Genomic DNA, 24,260 nt, shown 5'->3' on the forward strand with positions numbered 1-24,260 from the left:
CTGAAGATTAGAAATAAATGTAAGATTGATGTAAAAACAGGAATAGCTATGATATCCCTCCTGTGGGGTGATCTTTATTTCCTTCCAGTCTTCACAATGATAGACATACTTAGCAACTCTTCCAGACATATGTAGCAATGGTTCCACCACCAGTTCTGTTGTCGGTCATGTCCTTTTTCTCCCATGTTTTCAGCTTTCCAAAACATAGCTTTTATATTTAAACAGTCAAAATGTAATTCACCAAATTACCGGTACTTTAAAAAATACACACCATCAAATTGTAAAATGTTGAAAGCCTTTCTCCAGGGGAGAGGATTTTATGATAGTTATAGATGTTGGCCAATCTGTACTTTGTGCAGCTGCTACGACTCAGCAAAACGGATGATCTGATCCTGAGAATTAGATTAGGTATGCCTGACTAAAAAAGGTAAAGGGACCCCTGACTGTTAGGTCCAGTCGCGGATGACTCTGGGGTTGCGGCGCTCATCTCGCTTTATTGGCTGAGGGAGCCAATATGTGGCCAGCATGACTAAGCCGCTTCTGGCGAACCAGAGCAGCGCACGGAAATGCCATTTACCTTCCCGCTGGAGCGGTACCTATTTATCTTCTTGAACTTTGACGTGCTTTTGAACTCCTAGATTGGCAGGAGCAGGGACTGAGCAACGGGAGCTCACCCCGTTGCAGGGATTCGAACCGCCAACCTTCTGATCGGCAAGCCCTAGGCTCTGTGGTTTAGACCACAGTGCCACCCGCGTCCCTCTATGCCTGTCTAGAACACGTTATATGCACTTCCAGATTGCAACTCTTTATATGCATTTCATGTACTTCTAAATAATATTTCTTTTCCCAATTAATAATAAGCAGAAAAATAAGCATATAACTAAGGCGAGTCTCACACTGAAGGATGACATTATGTGGAAGTGTTTACAGTGTGCGCTTGGCACAAATAATTACAACTGTAAAAATACACATATAAGAAAATGACCCCATTTAGTTAGGGGTGAAAACCCAGAATGTTAAATTGTACGTAATACAAAGGAAGCTTGAATATGTGAAACAGAGGGGGATAGCTAGAGTGCTCTTGAGCTTTGATGGCTTTATTCTTGCAATAGCAAATAATAACATTTGGAACACAATCAATGCAGAAAAAGAAAGAAAGAAAAATTAACAGCATGGCATCAGAAATGTCAAGTTGTCTCATCCAGGAACCTCTTAATGTGTATCAGTACATGATTAGTGAGCAAGGAAGCTCAAACTACAGATCAGCTAATATTTTGTATTAATAGAAACACCCACAGATTCTGAGGCCATGTGGCAATTTAAAAAATAATAATTTGGGGTTACTACAAGATCAACTGAAGAATTGGAAGTTACCAAACTAATTTGGGGCATATATATAAAGAATATGCACTCCCCTGTATTTTGATGTCACAGCTTAAGCCTAACAATATTTATTGATAAGTAAACTCCATTTACTACTCCCATATTTATATACTTAATTACAGTTTAAGAACAACTAATAGTTATTAATTACAGTCTGGGGCAATTACACAATTGTGTATTCTTCTGTCGTACTTGTTGGGCTATGGGATTTCTTTTGGGAAGTGGCTCAATGTACATCGGTATAACACGGCAGCCATCAAAAATCAAGCCTGCCGTTTGGTAGTCATCCCCATTCTGAATTCTTTTATAAGACAGATTTCAACATGGTGGTCTGTTTGACGTGATTGCAAAAACAAAAAAACACAACATAACCACCACCACTGGTGGGGATATGAGAGACATCGGAAGTACAGAACATGGGTCACACAAAAGGCATTAAAGCATCCTGTTTTCCACAGTGGTCATCCAGATGCTTATGAGCATCCTGAATCCCAAGGCTCATGTTGGGGTGATTTAAAACACAGTTTAGTATACCACGAGGGCAACTTCCCACAGCAGGACATGAGGGCAATTATCTCTCTCCCATGGCTGTTTCCCAGCAACTGATACTCAGAGGCATGCTGTCTCTGATCCTGGTAACATAACAGTCATCATGACTGATAGCCATTGATAGACTTATCCTTCATGAATTTGTCTAACCCTTTTTTTAAAGTCAATTCTGGTCGTTGTGTTAGCATCTCTTTGTGATGAGCGTGCCATGATTTTGTCATTAAAGTATTTTTTATCTTGCAAAACATAACATGGCTTTAAATGACCTTTCTAAATTACTGCTACCTCAGGAAATCACTTGAGGACTTTGTCTGGGATTGAGCAAGCTAGAAAATTGGCATTTAAGTCAAGTTTTCTGAGTAAACAAATGTAAAATGCCATGGGGGATGGGAATCTGTAATGCAATGTATAACATAGCTGTCTAAGAATATTTTTACCTGCTTGATTGTATTTAATTTTACTAAGAAGAAACTTGTTTTTGCATGATGGTTGTGAGGAAAGGCGGTGCCTGCATGTTCAAGAAAAGCTTAAAAAAACAGAAGTATTCAATTTTGACACTCTCCAATAGTTAATCACCTTCCTTCCTGTGGGAAGGAAATGGAAGGCAAAGGACACATTGTACATTTTTATTGTTGAACTGCTGTTAGCAATGCATGTTCCAGAAGAATCTTTGGTAAACAGAAGGCGAAACACTTGATCAGTGTTGCCTCAGTAAGATGTGAAAATGGAAAGTGACACTGCCCCCCCCCCAAATTAATTTAATTATCTCTTTAATTTGGAAGAAAAGTAAAGTAGTTTCATATTGGAAACTTATATAGTCATTTCTGCTCTGACCTTCCACCTCAGAAAACTATGAAAAGCAATTATCTTACGCATGGAATTATGAAGTATGGGAAGCATACACCTGGTTTCTTAATCCAAGGACAGAAAAGGCAATTTCTTTAATGTTGAGGATGTCTCAGAAGTAATCAGTAGTCTACATATTTGCATATTTAGTTAAATGTCATTAACATATTTCCATGAAATTGGCAAGTTGGGTATATTTCCAACCAATGTAGGTTGGTGCATACCAATTTTTAAATGCCCAGTACCATCATAAAACTGTAGTGAGGTATATATAATTTTCATTTATAGCCAAGTAAACAGAATGTATTACTGGAGAAAATACATGGTTTATTTCAAAATTAGATTACTAACTGCTCAGTAAAGTTCTTGCTTTGACCTAATGTGCGTACTGTATGAAAATAATAATTTCTTTTCAAATCAGAGATATAAAACCTGACAATGTTTTATTGGATGTGAACGGCCATATACGCCTGGCAGACTTTGGATCGTGTTTGAAGATGAGTGAAGATGGCACTGTACGTATCAATAAAATGTTACCATTACTTATTTCAAATGGAACTTTGTGCATTTTTGTGGCATAATTCTCCATGTTAATCTCTATATTTTGGGGGGAAGATACAGTATATAATAACTGAAAACAAAACTCAAGATTTCAGGGCAAGGACATTTTTTAACATGCCTTCAGGATATTTTTTGTAAGGTGTACACTCAAAATGAAGATTTTAAGAACTTAGCAACATTGGCTTGGATCCTGAAAACTGCAAGCCTCCCTTCTGAAGCCCTCTGCACACTCCCACAAAGTGCCTTTGCCTGAACCCCATCCCACACTGTCTAGGAGAGTTCCTGATCCTCTAGAGAGGCTTCCCAGGGGTACATGGGGCTGCTGGGTGGAGTAGCAGATGGAATGGGAAAACCCCTTACTGTTTATGGTTCTCAGAATCCAATTCATTACGTTTTATTATACGAGGATGCATAACCCTCTCTCATGCTAGGATATAGCTAATGTAGTGTGTGTAGATGAATTAATCTTAATACTTAGGTATTTATTTTACTTTGAAGGTGCAATCTTCAGTTGCAGTGGGCACACCTGATTATATTTCCCCTGAGATACTGCAAGCAATGGAGGATGGCATGGGGAAATACGGGCCTGAGTGCGACTGGTGGTCCTTGGGAGTCTGCATGTACGAAATGTTGTATGGTGAAACACCTTTCTATGCAGAGTCGCTGGTGGAAACCTACGGGAAGATTATGAATCATGAAGTAAGAGCTATTTAACTATGCATTCACTAAAATGCTCATTCCTCTTATGTACTAATTATATCTTGAACATACACTGTATAACATGTTTTTGGAAGCTTTGGAATTTTTGCAGTAGATAGATAGATAGTTCTAGTAAATACACAGGAGTAGATTATGCAAGCATGAATTCTGTCTGCCCCTAATGTATGGAGTACAAGTGGAGTCAGTGTTTAATTTCTGAAGAACTTCTGTTGTCTCTTCTATAAGACCTTGTCCTTAATTCTGTGTGGGTATAGATGGGCAGTTCCTTCCCATGGAAAGGAAACTGTGTTTGCTGAAACACAATTATATTTTGGTGTGTAAATAACCTTACCAAATTTAGGCACTGTTACAGGTAGGTAGCCGTGTTGGTTTGCCATAGTCAAAACAAAATAAAAAATAAAAAATTCCTTCCAGTAGCACCTTAGAGACCAACTAAGTTTGTTCTTGGTATGAGCTTTCGTGTACATGTACACGAAAGCTCATACCAAGAACAAACTTAGTTGGTCTCTAAGGTGCTACGGGAAGGATTTTTTTATTTTGTTTTGAAATTTAGGCACAGTTTGTGAACCCTAATTATTATTATTGTTCAAATTTCCACAACATTTTCGGTTGCATTCTGACTTACCATAAGCCCGTTCAAAAACAGTCCCTTAGCTAGCCTTTTCTCATTGTAGAAGTCTGAAACAATGTCTCCCCTCCCTGTTCTGTTTTCTTTAGGAGAGATTCCAGTTTCCATCCCATGTTAGTGATGTGTCTGAAGAGGCAAAAGACCTAATCCAGAGGCTTATTTGCAGTAGGGAACGTCGTCTGGGGCAGAACGGAATAGAAGACTTCAAGGCACATGCATTTTTTGAAGGGCTAAATTGGGACAATATCCGAAATTTAGAAGCACCTTACATTCCGGAAGTTAGCAGTCCTTCGGACACATCAAACTTTGATGTAGATGACGATGTATTAAGAAACCCTGTGAGTGAATATTTATTTTCTTCCTAAAGGCAATAGTTTTCAAACTTGCTTCTTTGAACCAAACCTTTTCATCACTGACAGGACTCCTGTAGGTCCTAGGGGATTCTGGGGACAGTTCTAATGTGCACACCAGGTTAATGTTAATTCTCTAATCTTTCCTCTGCATGAACTGAATGCAGTTGAGAACATATTCAATGCTCACCTGTGACTGTGTGTTCTCATGTGACTACAGTAGATCATCAGCGAGATTGAAAACTGATAGGCTTTCAGAAAAACTGCTCTGCCATTGTTGAACATTTCACTGATATTTCCATTGTGCATAGTGAAAACACTGACAGATAAAGTCCAGAGTGAAGTATTCCTACTTTAAATGAATAAATCTGAATACTAAATCTTCCTAAATAACATTTATATGATTATGGCTCTTTTTACATGGGATGGACAGTGTACACGTGGATGAAGGAGTGTGGTGGCTGTTCCCTGTCCCTGAGGTGAGGGACAAAAAAGCCAACATGTCCTTCCAGATTCAACTTGGTTTTCATCCTGCATTCCTTTTTGTGCAGGAAATGATACCACCTGGTTCTCACACTGGCTTTTCTGGACTGCATCTACCGTTTGTTGGCTTTACCTACACAACTGAGAGGTAGGTGAAAAAAGTTCATGGATATGGGCATATGGGAAAGCGCCACACTCAGATCTCGTCATTTCCTTTCTCTTAATGTATTCAACTGCAGCTTAAAATGCTTGCCCTGAGTGTCTTGGGCTCCTGTGCTTTTTTGTTGCTTATGATTTATTTATATGAGCACCATCACTGGATATGGTGCTTTAAAGAGTAATCCGAGCAGCAGAAGACAGGTCTTTGCCCCAGGGAGCTTGAAATCTACAATTCAGCAGCTGGGAAAGTGAGGAAGGGGCAAGGTAAGGTAAAAGGGTAAATTAAAGCAAATACACTTCCGCATATTTAAGCACAGTTTAAATTGGGAACGAGGACAAAGGGAGTTGAGCAATAAAATAGAGAGCGAGAGCGCTTTGTCAAGGTAATCACTTAACTGGTGCCCCAACAGGTAGTTCTAAACACAAAGGGAATCCATCATCTGCAGTCTCCAGCCTCAAGGTGAATTGAACATCATCACCATACTTCTTCCCTATAAGTGAGCTTCAAGGCTGATTAGGGAATTAAACTAGGATTTCCCTGTCTGGGTTCTCCCCACTATACTGGCTTTCCATGTGGTTAGAGTTGCAGAATATTTTTTAAAGCCGATTTTTGTAGTGAAAATAATGTTGAGGTGGTACTCTTGTGGATCAAAGGGCATATGGAGTGGTGATATTATAGACGCACACAAACTTATATGAGGTTCAGTCAGATCATCATTCTACCTAGCCCAGGGGTCTGCAACCTTTAAGACAAAAAGAGCCACTTGGACCCGTTTCCGAAGAGAAAAAAAAACTGGGAGCCGCAAAACCATTGCGGCCCACAAAAATATAAACACCCAGAAGCTCATAGCACAATTTAGACAGGTAATGAAGAGCAGGTAATGAAGGCAAAATGGCAAAATATCACGAAACGCTCCCCCCCCCCAGCCAAACAACAAGCACTGTATTAAAGGAACCGTCCGAACGCCTGACGCTGCAGGGGCAAATCTAGAAGGGGAAATCCAACCCCCCAGAATACTTCCGCCCCATGAACAGCACAAATGCAACCCTAAAAGTTTAGCAAACTTATGCAAAAGCACACAGCATGCACACTGCCCCAATCACTATTGGCCAGCAGAGGGGCTGGGCAAGGCAGCTGAGAGGGGCTGAAGCAGGGGGCTGATCACGTCCCCCCTGCAGGCGCGGGAAAACATTCCTTCAGAATGGATAAAACCCTTCTTTCAGTCCATGGGACTCCCGCTTCTAGGGGGGCAGGGGGCTTCTAGGGGGGGCACTGCCCCCCCGTCGGTACGCCCATGCTCGGGCCCCTTTCGCCACGCTGCTTAAGGGAAGTCTCCTGCGCGCCCCCGAAACAGAGCCCGGGACCGGTCGTCCCCTGAGCTTTTTCCTGCGCCCATCTCATCCCCTTGGGCCGCCCTTAGCTGAACAGCCGGGCTTCCTTTTCCTTCCCAGACTGCCACGTGTCCTGGAGCCGGGCCCTTCCACTTTTTTAAAAGAGGGCTTCCCCCTCGCCCGCCGCCCCTGGCCCAGCCCGCAGCTGCCTCCTTACCTCGTCGAGTCGTCGCGCCTCATCGAATCACAGCAGCCAGCAGCTCCACCAGCAGCAGCCAAAAACAAGCGCCGGGACAGGCGCCAAGGAGGGAAGCTGCTGCGATCTGCTGCTGCGCCTGCGCTGGCATGAAACAAGGCATGCATGAGCAGCACAGCCGCCGGCAAGGTAGAGAAGTGGGTGGGCGCAGGCGGGCCAGCAGCGCGGCACAGCGCCCCCTACATTTTGGCGCTAAACGCACCGGCCCTGCCCGGAGCCGCAGCAAAGGTGCAAAAGAGCCGCATGCGGCTCCGGAGCCGCGGGTTGCAGACCCCCGACCTAGCCCATTGCACTTCAATATGACTGCCAGTAGCTCTCCAGGTTTTGGAGCAGAGATCCTTTCAGTTGGAGATTCTAGGAGTTCAGCCTGATACTTTTTATTGAAAAGTGTTTGTTCTGAGCTGTGGTTCCTTCAGCTTTCAAAGGCAATCTACCTGTCCTTCCTGGGAAATGTAGTTTGTCCATACTCTTAAACTTAAGGGAGAATTGTCACAGCAGCAGCTTTGTTCCATTTCCAGTCTCTCCTGAATTAAAAGTTGCTGCTGCTGCTTCCTCCCCGATAAGCTAGCCTGTGCTGGCTGGAGTGAGAGAAAACAGATCACACAGCACATTGCTGCCATTTTATTTGCAGGCTAGCTCAGATAGTACTGAAGCAAGGATCTCTGTTATATAATCTTCACAGTTGTTCCAAGGTTTCTGCTTCTGTTGAGTTTCCAACAGGAAACTGCTACTTAGGGTTGAGCATAAATTGATTAAAACGTGTTCTCCAATGTTTCTGGTTTCCAGTTGTTTTTCTGATAGAGGCTCGCTAAAGAGTGTCATGCAGTCCAGTGGTATAACCAAAGATGAGGATGTGCAGCGTGACTTGGACAACAGCTTGCAAATAGAGGCATACGAAAGGAGAATACGAAGATTGGAACAGGAGAAGCTGGAGCTGAGCAGGAAGTTGCAAGGTACACCCTCTCGCTTTCCTTTTGTGTTGCTTTGTGATGGAGCAACAGAATGTTTTTCAAGTTGGACTAAACAAATTGTTTTGCTTTGTTCTTTCGGTTCAATTTAAAGAATCTACCCAGGCTGTTCAGTCCCTTCATGGTTCTGCTCGCATAACAGCAAACACAAACCGGGATAAAGAAATTAAAAAGCTAAATGAGGAAATCGAGCGCTTGAAAAACAAAATAGCAGGTATGTGTCTGGCATATTTTAATAGGTTTCTCTAGTTCTCAAAAGAAGTACAAAATAAGTCCAGTGGTAAAGCGCTAATTCTCATAGCAGCCTATTAGGCGTGAGCCTCATTCTTTTTTACTTCTGGATCTTTAGCTCAAGTACCAAGATGGCTCAGCGTGTAAATACATGAAATATTACATTATGATACAGCTTTGGAAAGTGTGGCAGGTGCAACCTTAAGCAGCATTTAGATTTTTGAACAAAAGCTTATCTTTCTTCTAAAGCTTCCTTTACTTGATAGCAGATTATTCCCACTGGGGAACCAAGAATAAAAGGCAATTTGTACGGCTTCACTTAGATAATTCTTTTGACTTCTATCCTTTCTATAAAAATCCCAAGATATCCTCTTCTAATATTTTTCCCAGAGAGGGGCAAGCTTTGAACGTTGTACAAGTGCCATTCATATGGAAAATTTTAAGCTGCAGTGCACAATATTTTGCTTATGATGTCTACATCTGCTGTGAGGAAATGTGAGAAACTGGCTGTTTGTGGTCCTGCATCCATTCACCATTCTGAGAACCCTCATATTTTTTCGGTTATGCCTTTGTAACTGGTGACTCTCTTTTTGTTTGTTAATTAGGTATCCACAGTATGCACCTGAAGTTTCTTTTTGTGAGACAGTAGGGTAACTAGAGCGGGGCAGTAGGAGAACCTGCTCCAGGTGCAACCTTAACAGGCACACAAAACAATCAAAGGTTATTGAATATATTCAACACCATAAATTAATCTTAATTTATAAATAAAGTTAAATTAAAATTTACATATCATTTTGCTCAGAGGCTCAAGTCAGATCCACAGGCCAGGCTGATTGGCACCATTGTACAGGCAACTCCCCATTTATGCATGACCTCTTTGCGTGCAACCGTGTACACACTCAGTGTCGGGAACCTGGAAGTGAAAGCTGGAAATGGGGAGCACTTCCTGTCTTGCGAGGAGACCCTCTCCAGAGCCTGTAGAGGACATTTGGGCTCCAGAGAGGGTCTCCTCGCAACCCGCAGGCTTGTTGAGCCAATCAGCTGATGGGCAAGGAAGCAGCTGCTGCTGTGCTGCCCCGCATATCAGCTGTTAGATAGGGAGATTGAGCAGCTCAACAAAGCCCTTCTTGCCCCTCTGGCTCACGAGGAGACACCCCCCAGAGGCGGAAGAAACGGCTGCATACAATACTGAATCTCCTATGAAGTGGCTGCTTTTGAGTGGATAGGCTACATTGCAGTATTAGAAACAAAGGGGTGGCTGTTGCTGACAAGTAAACACTTGTCAGACTTGTAGTCTTGTTTCGCTCTTCCCCCCGTAGAGGCATTTCCTCACCCTGCTCCCACGAGGTACCTCTCAACTCTGGAAAAATAAAACTTTTTTTTTGTTAGTTTATAGTTAGCTGTGTTGAAGTAGCCGTGGTTGTAAATTTGGGTGAAAATCTGATGGATGGAATTTGAGGGATCAACCGTTTTCTGAACTGGGGGCAGGGGGAGGGCTGACATTTTGCCACAGCTACCCACAGACACCAAACCTGCAAGTTTTGTCTGCAGAACCAGCACAGCTGTAATCTTCTATTTTACTTTGAGTATTCAAATTCCAATTTTTCTTTAAAAAAGAAAAGAAAGGACCACAGTAATATCATGTAACCTGCTTATATCTGTTCACAGGCGGCAGCTAAAATCGGGGAAGGAAAGATAACTGTTTCCAAAGGGGCAATTCAGTGGGGCAGAAGCCAAAAACTGTCCAGCCTTTTATACTCGAGAAAATGAATTGTACTTTGAGTTACTGACACATTATTTTATATACCCACTCCTGCTTTTTTCCTTTAAGGTTTCTAGTCCTATTGTGCTAACATGGAAACTTGAAAATATGTCAGCCATGATTGGAGACATTTCTTTGGTGGTAGGGAGGTTAAGGCTAAGTTGGACTAGAGTGGGCAGGGAGCTGTGATTACATTGCCTGAACTAGTTTCTTGTTCCTTTAAGTGACCTGTACTGCTTATCTGACCCTAACCTTAATGTTTGCCCTTCCTCTTCTTTGCCTTTCCTCTTCTCTAGCTCTGCATGCACAAATGGGTTTTGAACGTGTGTGTCTCTTAAAAACTACTTAAAAGTCACGTGACAAGCTGCTTTCAAAAGCGATGGGACTTTTTGAGATATGATGGGGACTGTTGTTCAAGCAAAGCCACAGTGGTCTTATCTAAAATAGCTTTTTGGACCTCATTCCTTGAAAACATGAGTATTGAAAGCAGGTTCAGTATTATTGAAAGAAGCAGATGGCAAAAATGCTTATGTTGCATAATTTATTCTGCCTTCAGAACTTGGAATTCTTTGGTACTGGGACTGAGGTAGAATTTGGATTTTATTTGGATTTATCAACACTGTGTACGTTGAGCTGTGATAATGGGACTTGGGGTTTTGCCAGTGTGTGTTATGTTAGAGAGAATGACTGAGTTCGCTCTGAACTACCCAGTGTAAATTGTTCTTGGCAGAGAAGAATGCAGAACTGCTGCATATGCCAACTGAGCAAAAACGCTATGGAATAATCTTCCCTTTTAAAATTCATAGACTCAAATAGGCTAGAGCGGCAACTGGAAGATGCGGTGACGCTGCGGCAGGAACATGAAGACTCCACCCACAAGTTAAGAGGACTTGAAAAGCAATGCAGGATATTTAGGCAAGAGAAAGAGGATCTCCATAAGGTATGAAGTATAGAAAATTATTCAGTCCCAACGAAGTGGGTGTTGACTAGGGCATGCAAGTATAAAGGTGGTATTGCCAGCAATGTGGAACATTACGTGGAACTCTCACTATAGAGAGTTGTTGTTTGTCATACTTGTATCCCGTCCTTCCTTCATGCAGCTCAGGAGAGCATACATGCAATTATCCCATTTTACCACTACATCAACTTTGTAGTATAAGCAAAGCTCAGTAATAGTGACATGTCCATGCTACCAAGCTTCATGGGAACAACCAGAAGCCAAATCCAGTTCTCCTCATTCATTAGACCACACGTGCTGTAGTAGGAACATAGGGGAAAGCAGCCTTTACACCAAATTTGACCATTGGTCTCTCTAAATCAGACTTGTCTTCAGTGACTGACAGCTCCTCTCCCAGGTGAACCACCAAGCCCTACCTGGAGATGCTGCAGATTGGATCTGGAAACATTTGCCACTGAGCTATAGCCCTCCCCCCAAACTTTTGGGCAGGGACACGTTAAACTTGTTCAGGGGAAAACCAGTTACCAACTGCCACTTGGGAAAGGGGCCCACCATTGCAAATAGGGTACTCGGTGCAGTTGCTGTAGGTGCATAGTTGTAGGGACTGCTGGCTGCACATCAACAATGCAGCGAATGCATGCATCCAGCTTATACCATTGCTTTCTTCCCACGTGAATCTCAGTATTACGTTTGGATTCAGTGAGCATACAGTTGAATGTGTTCCTCACACTAAGACATCACATGATACTTTGTGCTTCCTTACTCTTGGTATCACATCAGCAAAACCTGCATTGGATAATTCACCGTCATGCGAAAAACTGAACCACCTCTGGGTCCTTAAAAGATGGCAAGGATGTGATGTGTCAAAAAAGCACTGGAAGAAAATTAAGAAACAAAAAAGAACTGGGGTTACGGAATTCCTCTCCATCCAGGATTCCTTTTATTGAATTGTGTGGGAAGATTTGGTGGTATGAAAACATAAAGCATTAGTTTCTTAGATGTTAACTGCAGCAAGAATATTGTTTGCTAAATCATGGAGATCAGCTAACACACATCCATTCTTTAATGGATGGAGAAACTTCGGGAATTTGCTGCTGTGTCCAAATTAACCCACCATCTCAGATTTAGGCAACAAAAACAAAGGCATGATAGGTTTCAGATGAGATGGAATACTTTTGCTGAATACAGCAAAAATAAATGGTTGTGGTCAAGTGTAATGCCCAAGTATCCAAATAGTGTTAGATGAAATTAGTTACCTTTTTCTTCGTAATACTAGCGTGATGGTTTTGTTTAGGTTTGAAATACTGTCAACTTGCAGCTTGCACACATTTAACTTGTGTGATTGTAGTGTTATGTGCTTGGCAGCTGTCCAACTACAATCACAGAAATTAAACACACATAAATTGAAGCTCCCCACCTTCCGTGGGGAGGAGGGGGCAAGGCCCATTTGACGCACAAGCTTATGGGAAGGTAGGGATGCTCGCGTGGGGGCTTCTTCCGGGGCTGTTCCGGCTATATGTGATTTGGGCTTTAAGACACACAATCCCCAGAACATAAGCCCTGTGCAGGTTGCAAGTCGACTGTACTATAATGGAATATAAATGTTGATATGTTGTATATGTAAAAGAATAACTTAAAGAAAAGGATTATAGAGGGGAAAAGATGAGAAAAAGGCTTCATAGGGCAGAATTTCTAAGCACTTTCGAGGGATTGACCAGTAGCACCTTTTCCACGGAGAATGTCCCTGAGAACTGTGATATGTTATTGTATCAGTATCAGTCCCATTCTGTCCATATTGACTGTGCCAGACTGTGTATGCACAGTATTTAATAATAATAATAATAATAATAATAATAATAATAATAATAATAATAAGCACAAATGGTGTTTTTTTTAAAAAAAGGCAAAATAAAATAAAATTGAACCCTATAAAAGAGAGCAGCATTCCTCCCACCCCAGACATACACTGCAAAGGCAACACAAGAAAACTAAAGGGCTGGTGGAAGTAGGCTGTGTATGAGGGCTCCCCAAGCTATTCACAGCCCCTTTTCCCTTTGAGGGAGGGTGGAGTTGCTAAAGCGCTGCTCAGGTTTCTGGTGTCCTCTCTAGAGAAAAAGGGTAATCACTAGCAGTAATCAGCTCTTGTTCCCTGTGGTGTTTAACCCTTTTGTGTCCTTTGGCTCATGGGAGTGACCATCCTTCTGCCAGGGATTTCAACAGAAGCTTAAGCATCAGCTTATAACCTCCTTTTGCCCCTGGGACTGGCTCTGATCCCCACCACATGCAAGTGAACACCGCAAAGCAGAAGCACACACAGGGATAAAAGAATTTATCCTGATATTCTTTCTTTCTTTCTTTCTCTCTTTCTTTCTTTTTAGAAGGTTGAGTAAAGGGAGGAGTAGGGAAGAAGGGAGATGGAGAAAAGGTGAACAGAAAGAAGCAGAGATGACAAAAGAGGAAGAGAAGTAATGGGATGATACTGGGAAGAGTGGCTGAAGAGATAGGAGGAGAGACAGAAGAGGAAAGGGGGATGTATGAAAGAAGGGGAGGGAGAATAGAGGAAGGTGGGAGAAGGATGGAAGCATACAATACGTTGGGATATCAAGTTGGTGATATATAAATACTACTGCTTACATACTGCCAAAATGCCTGTCATTATTTTGAGAGCAGGGATGGGGAGAGGTGGAGATGAGGACGTATATTGTCAAAATGTGATTTTGCAATAAGATTTAACTTCATGCTCAAGGAGTGTCTATCTTTAAACACTTGTTTGGACCTTTCTTTTCACCAGCAACTCATTGAAGCGTCTGAAAGATTAAAGGCACAGTCCAAAGAACTAAAGGACGCCCATCAACAAAGAAAGCTAGCAATGCAGGAATTCTCAGAGCTGAACGAGAGGATGGCAGACTTGCGCTCCCACAAGCAGAAACTATCTCGACAGCTCCGTGACAAAGAGGAAGAAGTGGAAGTGATCATGCAGAAAATTGACTCCATGAGACAGGAAATCCGTAAATCTGAGAAAGCGAGAAAAGAGGTAGCTCGGCAGGGTACTTGAGGATAATGGATTTCAGCTGCTATTTTAGCTTGAAATGGTTACTGTGGCTGGGTTCCACACATACAAGCAGCTGGTTTGTTTCTTCATGCAGTCCTTTCACACACCCTCTGCCCTGTAGGGTTGTGTGGAGAAACAAAATGTGTGAGGCAGCTATTCCATGGATTCACTTTGCTAAAACTCCTGCTATATCACAGTAGCACGTTCTGGACCATAATTTGGGCTTCCTGTTTTTCATCTTATTCTCCCTCCTTCCCTTCATCTGTCTGTAAAGGAGAGAAGGGCAAGCAATGAAAGAACCAGAAGTACTAACTTTTTTCTGTCAATTATTATATTTATAGTTAAATGCCACAGTCATTCTTTCCTTATACTGAAGTTTCATAGCTACCCAGATCTGTCCTGTTGATCTTGGATTCCATGTTTCCCTTTTAAAAGTAACTGGCTCCTAGTTGGCTACAAAATATTATAGTGCAGGCCTCCATAAGATGGTTAAGTCGCCATAGGCATGAGGATGGGTCATAAAGTCGTGTGTGTGTGTGTGTGTGTGTGTTCCGTTGAAGTTTCTGAAAGTTGGTAGGATTGGGAATAAAAGGTAATATATCATGTTCCAAAACTGTTTTTATCTTCTACTCCTCTTCTTCTGTGACCCTTGTCATCTAGATTGCAAACCTCAAGCTAGGCATATGTCTCCCTTTCTGTTTTTTGTAGCTGCTCTATTCATAAAAATAATAAGGGTTAAGCTATAGCGGTTTCAATAACCAGGCCTGTTTTCCTTTTTATAGCTAGAAGCCCAACTTGATGACGCAGCAGCAGAGGCATCAAAAGAGCGTAAGCTTCGAGAGCACAGTGAGAGTTTCTCTAAGCAGCTTGAAAATGAACTGGAGACCCTAAAGGTGACATTATTTGAAAAGCATCTAAGCCATATAAGAAGAGCTTCACTTGACAAGGGATAGAAATCCAGATCTCCAGGGTGTCCCATGACAGTTGCAACTTACCCACTTCCGAAAAACAGCTTGCCAGAATGCACAAGGCCCAAGATTTAGTTCTTCAGCGTATATTGGGCATTCCAACAATATATTTTTGGATCTAGGCTGGATAGGTAGTAACCCTCGCTGTCTCACAATTTTAATATGAGAAGCAACCATTGACATCGACACATTTCTCATCCCCACCACAGTTTGAGTGCTTTATTTTGTTCTTTTATTGGTAGACCTTTAGATTGCCATACAGGTTATGGTTTTTTCTTGGAAAGTTTGGAGTAGTGAAGAAAAAAATCTCACATAGCACATGTTAAGCTGCATGGGGACTACCTCTGCAGGTGGTTCTCATGTGTACCAGCTCAGAATTAGCCTCTTACAGAGCCCAGACAAGATTTTATTAGCTGTATCCTCTTACACGGTCGCCCCACCCCCCAAAAAAAACCTAAATCTGTACCACAGTGAATAGATTTGCTTACGTGTTTCAGGGCCTCTGTTGTTTGACTTCTTTAGACTGTACCATTCTTAACAGTTCAGTCCCAGGAGAGCAGGGCAAGAGACAATATGTTAATTAAAATAGTAATTAAAGGGGGGAAACACCATTTGAAAGTTGGCTTTCAGAATATGTTCAGATTGGGACTCCTGCAAATGGCTGGTGCTGGGAAAAATAGTTTCAGTAAATGGGGAACACCTAACAAGAATGATGTCCAAATAGTGGTCTGTACTTCTTCAGGGTGCAAATAATGTGTGTTTGTGTGTGCTCCATGGTTCTAAAGAAAGTGGAATGTCAGCATGATTATGAGACTAGAGTAAAACCTTTCCCCTTTGACATGCTAGTTTTCTACATGAAGGCAAAATGAATGAAGCATGCAGTTCCCTGCCCTGCAGTCTGATGTGGATTGTTTTCTGCATGTTTTAGTCTGCTCTCAGTTCATGGCTTTCAGAGAGATTATGATGAAGCAAATGAGATCTCTAAGCTATGCAGAGACAAATAAATATGCATGTGTTTATACTTCATGGTCAACTCCTCTGGTATTAAGGAGATGAAATGTGTTTTATGTCACTTTGAACAAAACTAAAGTCTCTTAATATTGAGTGTACTGTATTGTGATGCTGTCTGTGTGGCTTTTTTCTGCTGTTGTGCAGATAAAGCAGGGAGGTCGTGCTGCTGGTGTGGCCATGCATGAGCATCAGCAGGAACTGGCCAAAATGAAGTCAGAGCTTGAGAAGAAAATCTTGTTTTATGAAGAGGAGCTGGTCAGGCGAGAAGCATCCCATGTCTTGGAAGTAAAAAATGTGAAAAAGGAAGTGCATGACTTAGAAAGCCATCAGCTAGCACTGCAGAAAGAGATCATGATGTTAAAAGATAAATTGGATAAGGCCAAACGGGAGAAGTAAGTTCTGTGTACAACTGCTTTCTTGGAAACACCCCCCCCCCCAAATGTCACTATACATAATGTGGCATCCAAAAACTAAATAAGATTTATGTACTCAACTCCATAAAAGGCAGCAATAGTTTCTTTGTTCTGTGAAATGGCATTTACATGATATTATTTCGCGCTTGTAGGCACAGCGAGATGGAGGAAACAGTGGGAACTCTGAAAGAGAAATATGAGCGAGAGAGAACCATGCTCTTTGAAGATAACAAGAAAATAACAACTGAAAATGAGAAGGTAAATTGTCATAACCTGTGAAGAAGCACAGTTTTTCATCAGATACAACAGTAATTGCCTACGTGGCTTCCTCCAGATGCTATGGACTTCAGTTCCCATTAGCCCCAGCATGCATGGCAAATGGTAAGGGATGATGGGATTTGTAGTTCAGCAACACCTGGAGGGTACGTTGGCTACCCCAAGAAATCTTATGTTTTATTTCTATAATTCAGATATCATTTTAGAGTTCCATGCCCTGCTCCTAATTCAAGAGAGGCTACAAATGATTAAAAATAAAATAAAATACAGTGGTTTTAATTGTGTGTGAAAGTCTGAGTTATTCCATGTCGAATGTGAAAATCTGGGTATTTAGTCTCTGTTATCAAAACCGAAGAAACCTTCAGTGCTGCTTGTACATGTACTTTGCCACTTAACTGGGCTGCCTTAATTTGATTGTTTGGAAAACAAAATGTTGCAGGAGGTTTTACACATTTGCTGCAGGAGGTTCAAAGTTACATTAAATTACAGTTATGAAAACTTCTAATTTTCTCATTGCAGCTTTGTTCCTTTGTGGATAAACTAACATCACAAAACAGGCAGCTAGAAGATGAGCTTCAGGATTTGGCGGCAAAGAAGGAATCTGTTGCCCATTGGGAAGCTCAGATTGCAGAAATTATTCAGTGGTATGTGCATTTTGAGGATCCTTTGAAAAATAAATTAGTGCTCTATTAGCAGAAGGAAGGCTCCCATAGAATGGAAATGTGTCATCTTGTAGATGATACACTTCAGAAATCACACGCAGCCACAAATATTGATTGATACATACTGGCTCCCTCGTTTTTATTACCATTACAGGAACTTTATTAACCTTCTATGTCAACTGATTTCACCAAAGTGAGAATGTCTAGGTCATACATTAAAAATTAATTCGTATTAAATGAAAAGGTTGCAGCCTGGCTGTTCATCAATTCTTTATTTCAGTTCTTCCTTCCTTCTTTTTTTTAAAAAAGACAACCTAAAGATTCCTGTGCCAGACTTATAAATGAGGCAGTGTAGATCCTTCAAAGTTTTTTTTAAAAAAAATTCACATCATAACACAGACATGCAGGGGAAAGATTGAAACCTTTTCCAAAAGAAGTTTGTAATGCTCCTAACAACCACATATGCACAATCTCAACACACACTGTGAAGGAAAAATTACATTCTCCTTAAGGGTAGGGCAGTCTTAACTGATGGAAAGAGCTCCTTCTGTTGAATCACAAAGAATCACAGAATTGTAGAGTTGGAAGGGACCATGAGGGTCATCTAATCCATCCCCCATTATGCAGTAATCTTTTCCCCAGTGTGGGGCTCGAACCCATGTCCTTGATATTGTCTCATGCTCTACTGAGTCTCATGCTCTACCGGCTGAGCTATCAAGTGGGCTAAGGATATCAAAGAAAACGGTTTCTCCCTTTGCTCCTAGACTAGCACTGCCTGTTAAGTAGCAATATTTCAGTTAGGCTCTTTTGTGGTTTTTGCAAATTGTTATTTTATTATTGCTTTGGGCTGTTTACAAGTTCTTAATACATTCCGTGAACTAAAGGGGAAGCTCATCCCCTTTGCAGTGGTCTTCACATGACCTTGCCTGTCCATCAAGAGTAGCTCTCATCAAACAAGGTTGGCCCACTCTTAGTACCTCAGAGATGGGAAATTCACAGGTCATCACAAACTCCAAATTTTCCCTGGCAATAAACTTTACTGCTTAAGTATTCGCAGAATGCAGTTATCTCCACAGCAGGAGTGTTACAATAGCTCTACCCTAGGATGGTTGTAGGGAAAACTACCCTTGCTGTGTCTGCTGAGTTTAATCCTGAACATTTATGCAAGAAAAACAACATTTTATGGTTTGAACACTGGGGCTGGAGATAACATGCTATTGAATGTGTGTGTGCCTGTGTCCTTTATCGATATAAAAGAGTGACTCTTTATGATTGTGCACTAGGGTGAGTGATGAGAAAGATGCCCGTGGCTATCTTCAAGCTTTAGCTTCTAAGATGACAGAAGAACTTGAATCTTTAAGAAGCTCCAGTCTGGGATCGAGAACATTGGTAAGCATGAATATCTGAATTGGTTAACTGGAAAGCCTTACAATTTGAGGTGCCTCCAATTTTGTGTATCTTCAATGAATCTAGAAGTTCTTTTAAAAATGGCTAAGGGCTTGTGTCCTTGTTCGCTCCAATTCCCAACCCCCTGCACCACACATCAGCCAACAAGAGCGTCCCCTTCCCACCCCAGATGATTACTATGCTCGCTTTTCACCTTCTCAGCCCCATTTCTGAACCTACTTCTATTCTGCAGACCTTCTTTGCATCCATTTTAATTTTCAACGCCTTGTCCACACCTCCTTCCTCTCCTTCTGTGTAATCTCCGCCCTGCACACACCCTACCCCATGGTTACCTCTTACATATTCCTCCTCCCCACACATTGCAACTACTAAGTGGCCTTTTCAGCTTCTACCCAATTATAAAGCCATGCTTTCATCTTCACCCCCATTCACATGTTCCCTATTTCCTCCTTTTTTGCAACTCTCTTTGCACCCCCATTTTCACATCCACTCCCCTCCCCCTTACTTTTCCCAGCTCTCCCTTGTACACAGATCACTTCCATTTCTATGCCTCATCCTCTCTCCTACTCTGCAGCTCCTTTTGTACACATACAACATACGTTACTGTATCTTTGAGATGAATAGAATCTTAAGAGCAAGCCTGTCAGTTAGCTCGTTGAGTTAGAGAAGTTTAAACTAAGTTGGTGGATGTGAGTATTTGTTTGTTAACAAAATATCTGTTCTAAATTAACTACACTGAATCTGGAACTTCATGTTGAAAGCAATGCATGGTAGCACTAGTGAAATGCATTTTGTGAAGGCACTATAGAATATTTGAGGGCTCCTAATCTTTTATCTCTGACACATGAGACAAGAGGAAAATGGTGATTTTAGACAACAGCAGAGGTTGGAGTAAAGCAGAGATGGAGGACACAGAAGGGTTACCTTTTAAAAAAACAAACAGGGCAGTTTTAACAAGAAGAAATAAAAATGATGGATACAACACCAGAAAACTAACACAACAGAGCTATTCCAAATTCCCTTCCTGTTGTACTCAAACTTTGTTTAAACTTCCACTGCCCCCCGCATCACTTCCTGCTTGCTCTACTCAAAACTTCTGCCGTTGTTTAAATTTGCCACTTTTTTCCTCCCAGTGTGCCTTCATCACTGCTTCATTTAAACATCTGTTGTTGCTCAAAACTACTATTTTCCTCTCAGTTCTCTCAATCCCTGCTTTGCTCAAACATTTGCCTTTACTTTAAACCACCACTTTCCCCTTCTCATCGTACCTCCCTTTTTGCTCCCATGTCATGACAAATGTTGTTGTGCAACATGCCTTTGATGTTGCTCCCCTACCCTATCCTGACTTCATGCAAATCCAGAATTGTGATGCTGCACTACAGATCCTCCCATGGGGCTGCATGATGACATTCTTATATTTTTGTTATATATAGAGAAAAGGCAGACCATTCCTCCCCCAAAGCCTCCCTCCCACATTCTCCATAAGAACATAAAAATTGCTTTGCTGGATCAGGCCAGTAGTCCTCAGCAGCCTACTAGCAGCTATAGCCCTTTCCTTTCGATATTCCACCAACAGCTGCTATTCAGTGTCATGTTACGTGGCGCCATCATGACTAGTAGTCATTGACAGACTCGCCTAAAAGTCAGCTGAGCTAGTGGTAGTCACCACATCTTGTGTCTCCAAGTTCCACAAATGACTCCTATACCGTGTGAAGAACTGCTTCCTTTTTTCTGCATGGAATTTCCTGCCAATAAATTTAATTGGCACTGTACTGCTTTTAGGGAGAGCATTTCTCTTACTGATTTCCCAATGCCATATATAATTCTATAAATATCTATAATGTTCTCCTTCCCCAGGTAACTTCTTTTTAAACTAACCTTCCCACAAACGCTATAGCCTTTCTTCATAGCAAAGGTGCCCCAGCCTCCTGATCATTCCAGTTGTTATTTTCTGCACTTTTTCCTGTGCTACAATATTCTTTTTGAGACTGGTGGCCATCTCAAAGAGAATCCATTTTGCGTTTCATAATTCTGATGCATATTATTTGTGAACAAATTCTGGAACCAGTTACCATATATTTGGCTTGTTTCAGTTCTCATTATAATTGAGATTCCGCGCCCCCCCCCTTGGGTATTTTTTGGGGAACTACTGAGCTGTTCTGCTATCTATCTTTCATTGTATTTGCTTATTTAATGCAACCCAATTTGGGCTACCTTTTTGAAGGAAGAGGAGTGTACAAAGTTTGAATCGATGAAAATGAAGAATCACATCATTCAGTGAATTCTAGAAGGCAGGAATGGGATGGTATCTAGCATGGCAGCCCTGCTTAGAAAAGTTCCAAATGAGGATGGAGCGTTGCCCTTGGCAATCAATAGCAGAAGGAAGCAGCCCTTCTCAGGAAATAGATTGGCTTAAACAGCTGGTGCCTTTGCCCATTCCCATCTCCCTTCTCAACATGCTGCTTGTTACCGCTGAATTGGCCCTAGGGAGAGGAATTGTTTCTCCTATTGGAAGCCAAGGGAAGGGTGAGTCCCAGAGCTAGTTTCCTTTCTTACACAGTCTTTGGACAGTGTCATTGTTTACTGCCTCAGTTGCTCTTTAGAGACTCTAGTGTAACAGTCTAATCTGTATAAAAACCTTAGAATTTGAAAAAAAAAGTCAAATGTAAGGCTAGAATGGGAAAATGGTGATTTCATTTGTTTACGAAGGATAGCAGATAGTTCCAAAGTGAAATGGATTTTGGCAAATCATCAATCCAATAATTGCCTCTTTGAACCACCTCTGAAGCAAGTTTTTAAACTTTTCCTTGGCTTTATTTGTTTCTGTATTTACATCCATCCTGCCAGGCCACCAGGGGCCCTCAAGGGCAATATTTTGGTCAATTCATTCTCTGGGGATTTTTTGGTCAGCTTTTGCTCTCAATGTAAAACTGCTTGGTTTGTGTTTCAGCTACATTTTCCAGCTGCATTCCACCCCCACCTCCCCAATTTTCAAGTTGGAATGCATTACAAATGTTGTTCTTCCCTGAATGCCGTCTTCCTTTTAAGATCTCATCTCCCCTCCACCCGTACCTCACTAACAATGATGAATACAACTGAAGCTTTTTAATTGCTTTTAATATTTAAACACATGATAAATTCTTTAGCAGTATTAACCATTGCTTTTTGCAATAGGACCCACTCTGGAAAGTGAGACGTAGTCAGAAGTTGGATATGTCAGCAAGGCTGGAGCTGCAATCTGCTCTTGATGCCGAAATACGTGCCAAACAGCTGGTCCAGGAAGAGTTAAGGAAGGTTAAAGATGCCAACCTGTCCTTTGAAAGGTAATGTTTCAGATCATTCTTTAATTTTGCTTTTCTAATATAAAATATGGCATTCATGTAATTCTTTATGTAATTGGCTTTTTGATGCATATTTCTGAAAGTACGTGTATGTGCCAGGACGTCTAACAGCCTCAAGCCTCTGCCTTGCATTACAGTTTAAGTGTAGCGGTCTAGATTAGCCCTCAACCAGCCTGGTGCCCTCCAGATGTTTTGGACTACCAGCCTCTATCAGCCCCAGCCAGCACAGTTTTGGCTAGGGGTGAGTTGTAGTCCAAAATGTCTAGAAGGCACGAGGTTGGGGAAGGTTGACCTAGATCCAAAGAACAATGCAACTAGTTCCTTCCTGCCCAAGGGGAAAATGAGGAACTCTTTCAAACTGGGGGAAGCATTGAAAAGCAGTTTGGGATTTGCCATTGGGATTGTCGCTCTCAGAAGCAACAGTAAAAAATAATCCCACTGACCGTGCAAAGCCCTTTGGTGAATTTGCGTAACTTTTTAGATCCTGGCTAATGCCCTTAAGTCTGTTTGGAAAGCAAACTGCCAAGTTGTGGGTTCTTCCTCCTTCTCTCCCTACTTTTCTTGCAACACCTTCTTAAGCTTTAACTGTAGGGATGTCAACCATTTTGAAACTGGGGTTGAAATGGGCAAGCATTAGTCATGGTTAACATTTGTATGGTCATAACGCTTAGCCATAGTTTTTGGCTATTAGCATAAGGGCAGGAAGGAAGAATTGCACACAACACAAGCTGGGGGAAAGAAGCATGCAATTCTGTTGCCTGCTTTTCATTTCTCAGTTGTAAGTCATGATGGGTGGATGGAGCACAGAACCCATCCAGTCATATTTTCTACCCCCTCCCCAATACACCTTTCATCTCCCCACGCCTCCACACCATTTCCCATATCACTTCCATCAGCACCTGCACCACAATGGTTGCTTCTCTTTCAAGGGAAGAAGTAGCCCTGTTCCTAATTTCCTGTGTAGTAGGAAGAATCGGGATTGTGAGAGATGAAGGAAAAAGGTGGCCAAGCAAGCAGTCATTTCCTTCCTCATGATACCCTAGGTCAAATTCCAGCCAGGAAGCCAAGGCATTCTAGCCCTGCAGCCTGAGCCTAGAGCTCTTGCATTGGCTTTTGTCATAGTGCAGGGAGGGGCATGGGTTGGCTAGCCTGTCATTGTTTTCAGCAAGCCCTGGGGCATCTCTGTTGCTGTTAGAGACTTGCAGCTGGCTTCCTCCATCCAGCCAGCATGTGCAGGATTATGGGTCATGAAAGTGTGATGTTGTCACGATTTTGGCAACCTTTTTTGAAGTTGGTTTTGTACATCTGACGCGTGGCTTCTCTTTCTGAAACTGGGCAGTGTAGCAACCTAGAGCTTGAGCAAATCCACATCCATTTGAGCCCCCCAAGGACAAAGAAAAGTGTTTTGCTTTATTATGTTCCAAATGTTTCAAGGTTTCCATTTCACCGTTTAGCAAACTAAAAGAATCTGAAACAAAAAATCGGGAACTCTTGGAAGAAGTTGAAGCTTTAAAGAAGAAGCTGGAGGAGAAATACAGGACGGATGCAGGTAATGTAGACACTAAATCCTGTTGAAGCCCTTGTCTCACTGTAGAATAGACGGTAGATACTAGATTCAGGTAGGTAGCCGTGATGGTCTGACACAGTCGAAATAGATAAAAAAATAAAATAAATGCCAGTAGCACCTTAGAGACCAACTAAGTTTGTTCTGGGTATAAGCTTTCGTGTGCATGCACATTTCTTCAGCTACTCTGTCACTGTACAGCTCCCTGGTGCTCTGGGGACTCTGAAGCAATGAAAAAGGCCAGATGACAACTAGAACACAGGTGGCAGAAAAACTTTGAGGTCGACCGAGAACTGTTTATAATCATTCTTACCCAGTGTGCCTGTGAGGACAGCAAACATACCTTGTGCCTCCATGGCATCCTCAAGTAATCTTCCAGT

General features: G+C 41.9%; 1 protein-coding gene across 6 annotated transcripts in view; it reads left to right on the forward strand.

The window, feature by feature from the left end:
• Positions 1–24,260, forward strand: part of CDC42BPB (CDC42 binding protein kinase beta) — a 102,184-nt gene that overhangs the window by 43,695 nt on the left and 34,229 nt on the right. For all 6 annotated transcript variants that reach the window (XM_033139197.1, XM_033139208.1, XM_033139234.1 and 3 more), the window contains exons 6-20: positions 3,200–3,293; positions 3,838–4,038; positions 4,777–5,025; positions 5,589–5,668; positions 8,054–8,220; positions 8,330–8,449; positions 11,035–11,168; positions 13,978–14,220; positions 15,021–15,131; positions 16,362–16,609; positions 16,783–16,888; positions 17,426–17,550; positions 18,852–18,957; positions 22,150–22,298; positions 23,771–23,865. In XM_033139197.1, coding sequence (XP_032995088.1) covers positions 3,200–3,293; positions 3,838–4,038; positions 4,777–5,025; positions 5,589–5,668; positions 8,054–8,220; positions 8,330–8,449; positions 11,035–11,168; positions 13,978–14,220; positions 15,021–15,131; positions 16,362–16,609; positions 16,783–16,888; positions 17,426–17,550; positions 18,852–18,957; positions 22,150–22,298; positions 23,771–23,865 — 2,228 coding nt within the window. The remainder of the gene's footprint in view (positions 1–3,199; positions 3,294–3,837; positions 4,039–4,776; positions 5,026–5,588; positions 5,669–8,053; positions 8,221–8,329; positions 8,450–11,034; positions 11,169–13,977; positions 14,221–15,020; positions 15,132–16,361; positions 16,610–16,782; positions 16,889–17,425; positions 17,551–18,851; positions 18,958–22,149; positions 22,299–23,770; positions 23,866–24,260) is intronic.

This window comes from Lacerta agilis, chromosome 1, assembly GCF_009819535.1.
Source record: "Lacerta agilis isolate rLacAgi1 chromosome 1, rLacAgi1.pri, whole genome shotgun sequence".
NCBI lineage: Eukaryota > Metazoa > Chordata > Lepidosauria > Squamata > Lacertidae > Lacerta > Lacerta agilis.